Consider the following 12,450-nt stretch of genomic DNA (forward strand, 5'->3'; position numbering starts at 1 on the left):
CACTGTTGTGGCCTCTCCCGTTGCGGAGCGCAGGCTCTGGACGCGCAGGCTCAGCGGCCGTGGCTCACGGGCCCAGCTGCTCCGCGGCATGTGGGATCTTCCTGGACCGGGGCACGAACCCGTGTCCCCTGCATCGGCAGGCGGACGCGCAACCACTGCGCCACCAGGGAAGCCCTATTTTATTCTTTACATGTGCTAATTTTAGACCTGTGAATTGTTGCAGTCTGATCAAGATAGTGAAAATAATTGAATTTAGTCTTGATTCTACAGAGAGAAGCTACAGAACTCAGTTCTCAGCCTCCATCTTGTTTAATAGTCAGCCATTCAGAACAGGGTCTAATGTTTTTTGGGTCATGGACCCCAGGGAGAATCTGATGAAAGCTGTGGACTATCTCCTTAGAAAAATGCACACACTCGTGCACTCACGACAGATACAAAATTACCATATTATGCTGTAATAGAGTCATGACTCTTAAGAATTTTTGTGGCATTTAGAGTTTTATGCCTATACATGAAATATTTAGATCAGTACTTACAATGGAACCATTAATGTGAACCACACATATGTAATTTAAAGATTTTTAGTAGTCACATACACACACACAAAGATGTTTTACATTCTTTTTTGTTTTAAATCTTTTAGATCTGGTATGTAATTTACATTATAGCACATCTCAGTTTGGACTAACCACATTCAAGTGCTCAGTTGCCACATGTGGTAAATGCTACTCTTTCAGACCTTGCAGGTTCAGATGGTTGTTTATCTGCTTTTCTAACTTTGTTGGGTAGTTTTTCTTTTTCTTTTCTTTTTAAAAAAATTTTATTTATTTTTTGGCTGTATTGGGTCTTCGTTGCTGTGCACGGGCTTTCTCTAGTTGCGGCGAGCGGGGACTACTCTTCATTGAGGTGCGCAGGCTTCTCATTGCGGTGTCTTCTCTTGTTGCAGAGCACAGGCTCTAGGCGTGCAGGTCTCAGTAGTTGCAGCATCCAGGCCCTAGAGGGTGTGGGCTTCAGTAGTTGCAAAGCATGGGCTCGGTAGTTGTGGTGCGTGGGCTCAGTAGTTGCAGTGTGCGGGCTCTAGGGCTTGCGGGCTTCAGTTGTTGTGGCATGCAGGCTCAGTAGTTGTGGCTCACGGGCTCTAGAGCATAGGCTCAGTAGCTGTGGTGCATGGGCTTAGTTGCTCCGCGGCATGTGGGATCTTCCCAGACCATGGATCGAACCCGTGTCCCCTGCATTGGCAGACAGTTTCTTAACCACTGCGCCACCAGGGAAGTCCCTGTTGGGTAGTTTTTCATGTATTCTTCCTACTGCTGAGGCTTGTCTTCATTAACCTCCATTTTAATTAACTGCTCTGTTCCTAAAATATAACTTATTTGAATGATATGTAAAATAAAAATAGTTTGTGAAGGAATACTTTTGCTAGTGTTTTTATGAGTAGAGAACATGGACTTTGTGATATGTACTTTGGCTGTGTCCAGTCTTCTTTGCTTATTCTGGTGTTTCTAGATATGCTTTACATAATTTGAAGCTGCCAGAAAAGTCTGTGTTTCAGAGAGGTTAAACTTTACTAACCACATTTATTTGGAGGAAAATATTTACTGTACTTCCACTTTATTTCTACTCCCAATCTGTTTTCTAATTTGATACATTATTTAGAAGTTATACATATGAAATGTCAGAATTTGAGAACTTTTTTTCCTAGTTCTTCAGATTTCATGGAGAAGTAAAATGTACATTTTGGTAATAGTGTCCAGTGAATATGCAAAGTCAGATTGTAATCCTGTTTTCTGGGGTTCTTAAGGAAATCTCTCTATGCATCTTTTGCATATTTCTTATTTTATAATATGCAGATTATGATTTAGATTATTTGCCATAATCTAAACTTTGATAGACAGGAGGCATTGAGCATTGAATTTTAATAGTAGTAATGGTTATTTTGTTTTTTTTAACTTGAACTTCTAGGTTTTGGGGGTCTCTAATGTTAGCTTAGAGTTCTCTATTCAGTTTGTATGACTGGTTTTTGTACTCTTTATTCAAAGCTAATTATTTTTTAATAACAGGGAAGTCCGTGGTACACCTTCCAACATAAGTCCCAGCCATTTAGAGTCAAAGCATATATATTGTGTGGATGTTAATGAAGAGAAGCCTGAGAGTGGGAACCGGATGATATGCAATCAGGAAGATCGGAATATACATTGCTGTGATTTTGAGAGCTCCCAATCATCTGTCGTCAATGATACAGTTGTTAGATTTTTAAATGATCGACCAACAATTGATGCATTGCAAAATTCTGAATGTTTGATTAAGATGGCAGCTCCTATGAGAAGTGATGAAGAAAAGCCTAATAAAGCAAAAGGAAATGAGAACACTTTGAAGGCTTCTGTGTGTAACATGGGCCGTGATGTTGATTCAAAAGTGTTACGGTTAACTGATTCTTCTCCATCTTCTACTAGTACCTGTAATTCCCAAAGATTAGATATCCTAAAGCGGCGACAACATGATGTTAAATTGGAAAAACTCAAGGAGCGGATTAGGAAACAGTGGGAACACTCAGAAGAAACAAATGACCAGGGCCAGAATCTGGGTCATATTGACCATCCAGTAATGGTTGTTAATGTTGATAGCTCAGTGACAGCAAAGGTCAGGAAAGTGGCAACAGCACCACCTGCTCCAACATATAAAGGTTCGTAATCAGTCTTTGTGTCTTTTTCTGTCTTCCTGCCTCCTTGTCTCCGTTTCTCCCTTGGATGTATTTGAGTAGAGAGGACCATCTCTAGAACAGGGTGTGATTCTCAAATCTAATGCCTTAAAAAATTAATTCAGGATGCATGCTAAAAATGCAGATTCCTGGATCCTACACTGGATCTAAATCAGAATTTCTGGAGATAGGGTCCAGAATTGGAATTTTTAACAAGTCCCTCGAGGTTCTTATAGTTTGAGAACCACTATATGAACATTTAATAAGTTGAACAAAAGAGAAAATAAAAATTAGTACATCTTTCAGAGAACTGAAAGAATATTGCTCTTATTCTGCCATTGTATTTGGATTGTAATTAGGAATTCTTTCAGAAGTAATGTTTGAAAGATAATTCAGTCAGTGCCAGTTAATACTTGGTTATAGAATATTTTGGCACTGACATTTGGACCCTGTTGTTACCTTAACCTTCGAATTTTGACAGGGGTTTTCTCCATGTTTAAGAAAACAATATTTAAATCAGATTTCCACTGAGAAGATGCTTTTCAGAGAGAATTTTTGTTTTTGGCCCAACTCAAGTTTTTATATATGGTGGTTTTTAGGAGTTTGCATTTTTTTGTTCCTGAAACTATTTTCACAGGGTCACCCATATAAAATTTTTAATAAAGAGTTGATTCATTGATGAGGTTACTCTGTGTTAGACGTTTGTCTTAAAATTCCTGCCATTCTGACCTTTCTTTTGTGGATATTTTTTCAAGTTCAGTTTTTAGTTTGGATAAATGTATGAAGATCAAAATATAGCCAAGATTTGTTTCTTCTGTTAATTTTAACAGAACAAATTTAACTATCTAAAGTTTGAGCAATTACCAGTTTTTTGTGTTGTTTATTATGTTTTGCTAGTGCTATTTATTGTGAATTAGATAAAAGATAGATAATTAGCATTTTATTCTACATAATTTGTGATAAAATTGTGGGTAATTCCCTTAGTAAAATTCTTTCTCATCCTTCTAGTAGTTTGTGTGCCATGTAGTAATAATTGTCCACACTGTTGACAGAGCAGATAGCAAATGGTGGGGTCAGAATGTTCTTGTTGGTTCTGAGATAGTGATTATCCAAAACTTTGGCTATACTTATATCAGACCCATTAAATACAGATTGTACCTTTAAGGTTTGTTCATTCTAGAAGTCAAAGTTCTGAAATTCCAAAAGTTATTCCACTAAGGCAAAGTCAAGATGATTGATTTGAATCTATATTTTATTTAATAATTTATAAAAATCTAAAAGTTAAAAAAGAGAACAACCTTAAATAACCAGAGTGAACATCTTAAGTATAACTTCCTTTGAGTTGTGACTGGATTTCGTGTATTCCTTTTATTTACCAATTTTTAACATGCTAACTTTCACATTAAAATATATTATGAATACAACTTTTGGGAGGCTAACTAATGACATGTAGTATACATTTCAGAAATTGTAACAGAATATGGTTTCCAGTGTCCTGAGCAATGGATTTATTTTTTCCCAACGGTGAAGAACTGGTTTTCTGCCAACATTTTGTCAGAATAAATTAAAACCCTCTTAATATACTGTATTCTAAAGTGACATTTTAATTTCACTTGTTCAAATACATGATAAATTCACTTGGTTCACAATTCAGAAGATGAAAAGGATATACATTGAAAAGCTCTATCTCTCTGGTGCTCCAGCCACCTGTTCCCCTTTCTGGAGGTTACTTGTGTTAACAATTTGTGTATCATTCCAGAGATAATTTTCTCACATACAAATGAGAGAGAGGGGGGGTGTGTGTGTTTTTTTTTTCTCTTTTTGTACAGTTGTTAGCATATGAAACCCCTTCTAAACTTTGTTTTCACATTTTTGTGTGTGTATGTTTAAAGTTTGAAGTAGTGAACACAGTGGCGTTTATGTAATTCCTCCTTATACTTAGTGGTTTGCATATCTTTTTCTTTCTGGTTTAAATGCCCAAGAAGGTTAAGAGCCTATTCTGGTCATCTGTATTTTATTTAGAGCTTAGTACAGTGTCTTGGACACAAGTAAATGCACAGTATATTTTTTATTCTATTCAGTAAATTCAGCTAGTAAGAAAAAATGTGCACAAAGAGAATGGAAATAAAAACTGGGGAACAGAAAGAGAAACTGATGTAGATGTTGAAAGCTTCTTAAAGTTAACTTGTTAGTAAAGATCAAATATAAAGAAAGGCTCCCATAGAAATAAATGTTTCCTAAAGAGGAGAGAAGAAAAAATGATAGGGTTGAATGTAGAGAGATGGAATTAGGGTGAGAAATGTTGGGAGGGAGGTAGCTTTACGAGGAATTGCCACACTTTCTTGTTAGAAACTGTGGTTTGCAATAGACTGAACACTATGTTTATAAACATTTTCCTTATATAGCTATAGGCATAATTGTGTGTGCCCCATGCTACAAATGTCAGGTAAAATAAAGCTTATGCTGTTGTTCCTAAGAGCTGAATAGATTATTTTTTATTAGACATGTAATTAATTTACCAGTACATTTTATCTAACACTTCTAAAGCACTTCTACCAATTTTTGACTCCATTCTTTATATTGATTTAATTTTATAAAATATTTAATGGCGATTCTTTGGTAAGTGGAGCCCATTTGAAAATATAAATCTTTTTGCTACCCTGATTATCATCCATATTCTATACTTTTTTTTTTTTTTGCAAAATAACATTCTAAGTTCTGTATATTTCTTAAAAGAGTAGTGATAAATTTGAAGTAGGAAATTAGAATGATAATTTCTCGGAAATAACACATGTAATGTTTGTTGAGAAATTGAACAGGTGTGTTTTAAAGAACTGTTTTCCATACTTTGGCTGCATTTTGCCTATGTAGACAGCAGCTTGTCCATTTGTTCAGCCGTAGGCAAAATCAGACAGATGATAGCAATTAATGTCTGTATTCAAAGAAAAGGAGAATGAGTAGCATTGTCTCTCTTTTAGTCTTGAAAAGGGTAGTTTGTAGCTCTGATATCCATAATTTATGATTTCCATTCTTTTATCATTTAATTTAGTGCATCTCCATTTCTAGTCTTTTTGAACAAATGTATATTGCTTGGTCTCACTGAAGCTTACTTCTTTCAAACAGTATTTGTTAACATATTATGTGGTAGCTAATGATGCATTCCTCTTTTGAAAGCTTATAAACCTTTTCAACATCATTAGTTATTAGGGATACATAAATCAAAACCACGGTGAGATACCATTTCACACCTACTAGGGTGGCTATAATAAAAAAGACAGACAATAACAAGTGTTGGTGAGGATATGGAGAAATTGGAACCCTCATACATTGCTAGTGAGAATGTAAAATGGTGCAGCTGCTTTAGAAAGCAGTTTGGCAGTTCCTCAAAAAGTTCAACATAGAGTTACCATATGACCCAGAAATTCCACTCCTAGGTGTAATACCCAAGGGAATTGAAAACATATACATACACACACACACGTGCATGAATGTTTATAGCAACATTATTCATAATAGCCAAAAAGTAGAAACAACCCAAATGTTCATCACCTGATGAATGGATAAGCAAATGTTGGTATATCTGTACAATGGAATATCATTCAACAATAAAAGAAATAAAGCTTCTGTATGTGTTATAAGGTGGATGAGCTTTGAAAACAAAATGCTAAGTGAAAGAAGCCAGACACAAAAGGCCACATATTGTGTGATTCTATTTTTATGAAATGTCCAGAACAAGCAAATCTATAAAGATAGAAAATAGATTAGTAGGTGCCAGGGAATAGAGGGAATGGTGTGGGGAGTGACTGCTAATGGGCACAGGGTTACTTTTCAGGGTGATGAAATGCTCTGGAATTAGATAGTGGTGACAGTTGTATAACTTTCTGAATAGCCTAAAAACCAGGGAGTTGTACACTTTAAAAGAGTGAATTTTATAGTTTATTAATTTTATGTCACTTATAAAAGAATATAACAGACAAAACTTTTAATGCAACTTTAATAAGAATGTTCTGTATTGTTGGTTATATATTAGGCTTCAATCCTTCAGAGACCAAGATTCGAACACCTGATGGGAAAGTGTGGCAGGAGGCTGAGTTTCAGAACATGAGTAGAGAACTGTATCGTGACTTAGCACTTCACTTTGCAGGTGAGTGTAGAGTGTTCCTAGGTTTTGAGTGTTTTATCATGCATACTGTCTAACATGCAATACTTAAACATAAAATTGTTACCAAACTAAAGATATTTCCCTTTTCTAACTGCATGGTATACTAAAGTAGTGATGGTGTCAGTTGTAAGGCTCTATTAGCCTCTGGGCTCTGCTCCAGGGTTAAAATTAGCATACATAGCTGATGAGGCAGAAACTAGGCTTTTTTTTTTTTTTTTTTTTGCGGTACGCAGGCCTCTCACTGTTGTGGCCTCTCCCGTTGCGGAGCACAGGCTCCGGACGCGCAGGCGCAGCGGCCATGGCTCACGGGCCCAGCCACTCCGCGGCATGTGGGATCTTCCCGGACCGGGGCACGAACCCGTGTCCCCTGCATCGGCAGGTGGACTCTCAACCACTGCGCCACCAGGGAAGCCCTAGGCTATTTTTAAACTAAGGGTCTTTCTGAGCTGGGCTTGTCTGATTTGAAGAAAACATAGTAGAGTCTAGTTGAAGTTTACTTCTACTAGATCTCTGAGATCTTTGAAATGGTCAGTAATTTGGCAGGCAGCAGATAAGATAACTAACATGAAGGCAAAATGCAGGGAGAGAAATGAACATTATAGGAAGGGAATAATGTTAGAGGATTGGAAGGAGGAACTTATGGAAGATTGGAAGAGGGGAAATAGGTCATACTCATGTTACTACTATTGAACACCTTGTATGATTCTGGGCAAGGTGCTACTGGGTACTTAGTTTTCTGAATGTTTTACAGTTGAGGAAATGTAGGCCCAAATAGTAATTTTCCCAAGGTTGCATAAAGTTAAGAATTGAAGCCAAGGTTCAAAACCAAGTCTGTCTCACTCTAAAGCCTGAGATTTTTCTAGTAAGCCCCAGTGGAGATTTTGCTAGTAAATACTGTGGCATTAAGTATCCAGTCCAATTTTCTACTGTTACTGTTGGAACACTATTTTCAGAAATTTTTTTCCCATGTGGAGAGGAAATATAATATAATAGTTAAGAGCAAAGATTTTGGAATCAGTTTAAAAGGGTTCAAATTCTGGCTCTGCCACATATTAGCTATTTATGCTATCTATGTTACATAACCTCTCTTCTTTGGTTTTCTCATCTGTAAAATAGGAATAATAACTATATACTTCATAGAACAGTATCATTATAGACTAGTGGAATGATGTACGTCAAAAAACTCTTAAAGAGGTCTGTGTATTATAGTCTGCCTTCTCTTTTGATATGGTGGGTGAACTCTGCCTGGGCTCCTATCTTAAACCCATCTACTCGTGTTTTATATTCCATTTGCTCTTGTGTATTGAAGGACATTACTTCAGCCTTGTTTTCTTTCTTTTGTATCATCAAGTTTTCCCTCTCTACGAGGTCATGCCCATCAACATACTGTTTGATAACATGCTGTTATCTCAACGATCATAAAAGAACCCCTCTTTTGGCCCTACTCTTTTTAGCAACTACCTTGTTTCTCTTCTTTTACTTACAGCAAAACTTCAGAAAGTTGCCTTATCTTCATTGTCTCCAATTGTTCTCCTCTGTTTTACTCTTGAAACCTTTCTGTTAGGTTTTTGCTCCTACATGTCTGTGGACTGCTGTTATCAAGGTCATCAGTGACTTCCACACTTCCACATTGCTAAATCCAATGTTTAATTCACATTTGTCATCCTACTTGATCTCTCAGCATCATTGGACTTCACTGATCACTTCTTCCTTGAAATTCTTCACTTGTCATCTGTCTAGGATATCATAAGTGTTTAGTTTTCCTCCTAAGTCTAGCTGCTCCTTTTTAGTTGTTTTTTTCCTAATCGACTCTGTGATCTCTGAACATCAGCATATCCTGGTCTCAGTGTTTGGATCTGTGCTGTTTTCTTTATTTTTCTTTTCTTTTTTTTCTTTTTCTTTTCTCTTCTTTACTCCTCCACCCCTTTCTTTTTCCTTTTGTGTTTTTTAAGTTTTTTGTTTATCTATATACAAACTAGGCAAGCTCATCTAGTCTCAGGACTTTAAATATGCTCTGTTGCTGATGATTCCCAAATTTATGTCTCTGGCCAGACTTTTCTGAACTCATATTGATATCCAGCTGCTAACTCTGCACCTTCCCCTGGATACATAATAGATTTCTTAAGCTTAATATATCCAAAAATAGAGCTAGCTAACTAACTAAATGGGGTCATGGTACACCCCTTAAACTTATTCCTGTGGTAGTCTCTGCATTTTAGTTAATCTTATCTTTCTGATTGTTCAGGTCCCAAATCTTGAGTCATCCTTGATCACTGTATTTCTCTCACACCTTATATCTAACATTGTCTGAAATATAACCACTTTCCCCTACCACCTAGGTCTAAGCCATCCACCATCAGTCTCTTGGTTGGATTACTGCAGTAGCTTTCTAACTGGTTACCCTGCTTCTGCCCTTCTTCTAATGGGTCTGTTTTCATCGCAGCTGTGAGAGTAACCTTGTTAAAATTTAATTTAGGTCATATCACTCCTTTGCTCAAAAATTTCTTATCTTATTCTTGAGTAAAACCTGAATTTCTTACAATGAGCTATAAAGCCCTACATGATCTTGCCCTCGGTTATGTCTCTTGACCCTAGTTATTACTACTCTTCTCTTTGTTCACTTCATTCACACTGGCTTCCTTGCTGTTTCTTAGACACTAAGTATGCTCCTGCCTCAGGGCCTTTGACTCACATTTACTTCTTCTTTGCCCAGAATGCAGAGCTCTATATGTATTTTAAAGTACCTTTATCCAGATCTGTGATTGAGATTAATTTTCAAATTTGTATGTTCAGTTTATTTCCCGAGATTGGAATTTAAAAATTAGTGAGTAGTGGGCTTCCCTGGTGGTTGAGAGTCCGCCTGCCGATGCAGGGGACACAGGTTCATGCCCCAGTCTGGGAAGATCCCACATGCCGCAGAGCGGCTGGGCCCGTGAGCCATGGCCGCTGCGCCTGCACGTCCGGAGCCTGTGCTCCGCCACGGGAGAGGCCACAACAGTGAGAGGCCCGTGTACCGCAAAAAAAAAAAAAAAAAAAAAAAAAAAAAAAAATTAGTGAGTAGTAATTTATGTGTGTGTGTGTGAAATACCTTGACATGTTTCACTGGCATAATCATAAAAGGGCCTAATTTAGGAATACTGAATATTTTATAAAGTTTTACTCTAGAAGGTCATGAATGTCTCAGTTAAGTAGGAATTTTTAAATGAAAAGGAGTCTGTGAAAGTGCTCACCTCTGAGATTCTATAAATGCTATGATCTAGCTTGGAAAGCATTACTGTTGCAGCATCTTCTATTTTGTGAAAGCGAGGTGAATTTCTCAAGGGTTTCCTGAAAAAAATAACAAAGAATTGGAACCTAACAGTGGAGTAATGGTAATCTCTAGACTTTGCTGTAAGAGGACTTGGCATTGTAGCCTTTGGGTCAAAGAAATAGCATCAGTGAAGGTTTCTCTCTCTCTGCCTGAATCATATACTTTATACAGATTTTTCATTCTGGGGGGGAGGATGAGTGGGTAGGTAGCAATCGTTACAATATTTGCTATATATGTTTCTGCTTTTCAGATGATAGCTCTATGAAAGAAAAACCTGCTGAAAAAAGTAAGGAGAAGAAAGTGGTCAAGCCAGTAAGAAAAGTCCAAAAGGTAGCACAGTTATCAAGTCCAGAATGCAAAACAGGTTGGTTTTCTCAATATCAGGCCCATCCTAAAGTCACATATTAGTGAAATGGCATCTACACGGAAATAAATGTTCTCATTATTCGACACATGCAAAAATTCAGTATATTTTATGTATCATTATTTTGTATATGTATGTTTGATTGAGGTATAATTGACATAGAGTAAGTTATACATATTTAGAATGTATAGTTTGATAAATCTTCATGTATATGTATACTCACCAAACCATATATTCACCATGATATTGAACAATGCCCCCCTCCAATTTTTTTCTGTCATTATTTTTAATAGAAATTAACCAGATTAAAGGTAATGATTTTTATGTAGTGAACTTTTATATACAAAGGGATGGCTTATGACTGTAGCTAAGTTCCTTCACTCATTCTCATAAGAGAATAAATGTTGCACAAGAGAAGTCTGGCAGTCCATGCTAGTAGTGATCAGGCTGGACTCTGAATAAATCAGGAAGGGGGGAGAAAGAGAATTCCCTAGTTCCATAGTGATTAACATTTCAGGCTTGATCCAGATTGCCTGGGATTTATAACCTGGCTCTGTCATGTCTAGCTTTGTTCCTTTGGTAAATACGTTAATTTTGGTGTCCTTTGGTTTCCCTATATGTAAATGGGAAAGCAGTAGTTACTTCTGTCATAGGTTGTTGTGAGAACTAAAATAGTTGATACCAAAAGTACTCAATATAGTACCTGACACATGGTAAGCACTCAATTGTTAGGTGTAATTCCACTACTACTGATTATTATTATTTCTAGCTATATTGAAAATGGCTATTTAGTATGTCATATTTAAGTCAATGAGTAATTTGGGACAAGAGAAAGTGGAGAAAGGTGGGAACTTGTCACTTTCAGTTTGGAGACATTCAAACATTCATTCATTATGCAAATATTTTTGAGCACTTGCTATATGTGAGCCATTGGGGTATTCTAAGCTTAGGCAATACAGTGGTAAGGAGGATGCACATAGCCCCTGCCCTCTTGGAACTTACAATCTTTTTTTTTTTTGCGGTACACGGGCCTCTCACTGTTGTGGCCTCTCCTGTTGCGGAGCACAGGCTCCGGACGCACAGGCTCAGCGGCCATGGCTCACGGGCCCAGCTGCTCCGCGGCATGTGGGATCTTCCCTGACCGGGGCACGAACCCGTGTCCCCTGCATCGGCAGGCGGACTCTCAACCACTGCGCCACCAGGGAAGCCCGGAACTTATAATCTTGTCAGGGAAAGAGTAGATATGTAGTTACAGTAAAGAGTAATGAATGTAGAATAGGGAACTTATGAAGTCTTATGGGAACATGGAATAGGAGTGTCGGGGCAGTGATTTCTGACCAGGTGCTTGTTTTTCTGGTCATAGACTAATCAGAAGAGTGGCAAATAACTTACTTTGTGACACCCATTGTTAACTGTAGATGTCATACAAGAATGACCCTGGCTGTATACAAATAAAAAAATAAAATTTTATAGGAACATGAATTATCTGAATGTAAACTACACTAATTCTTACATTTAAAAAATATAACAAAGTATTTTTCATGTGATATTAGTTGTCAGGGGCATAGTTTGAAATGAAGCACTGGGACCACTATAACTTACAAATACTGATCTTGTATTGTATTTATCCAGTTTTGTGATGGGCTAATTCCCATGTGTGTACTGTGGCAGTGACCAAGACAGAGAGTCATTAAACTGTATTAAAGCTGTATTAAGAGTTTATCTAGGGCTTCCCTGGTGGCGCAGTGGTTGAGAGTCCGCCTGCCGATGCAGGGGGCGCGGGTTCGTGCCCCGGTCCGGGAAGATCCCACATGCCGCAGAGCGGCTGGGCCCGTGAGCCATGGCCGCTGAGCTTGCACGTCCGGAGCCTGTGCTCCGCAACGGGAGAGGCCACAGCAGTGAGAGGCCCGTGTACC

At 37.8% G+C, this 12,450-nt stretch overlaps 1 protein-coding gene across 1 annotated transcript in view; it reads left to right on the top strand.

The window, feature by feature from the left end:
• Nucleotides 1–12,450, top strand: part of CEP350 (centrosomal protein 350) — a 145,571-nt gene that overhangs the window by 20,209 nt on the left and 112,912 nt on the right. Inside the window, exons 7-9 of the mRNA XM_055084187.1 lie at nucleotides 2,061–2,683; nucleotides 6,729–6,842; nucleotides 10,421–10,534. Of these exons, the coding sequence (XP_054940162.1) occupies nucleotides 2,061–2,683; nucleotides 6,729–6,842; nucleotides 10,421–10,534 (851 nt within the window). The remainder of the gene's footprint in view (nucleotides 1–2,060; nucleotides 2,684–6,728; nucleotides 6,843–10,420; nucleotides 10,535–12,450) is intronic.

This window comes from Physeter macrocephalus, chromosome 4, assembly GCF_002837175.3.
Source record: "Physeter macrocephalus isolate SW-GA chromosome 4, ASM283717v5, whole genome shotgun sequence".
NCBI classification, from domain to species: Eukaryota; Metazoa; Chordata; class Mammalia; order Artiodactyla; family Physeteridae; genus Physeter; species Physeter macrocephalus.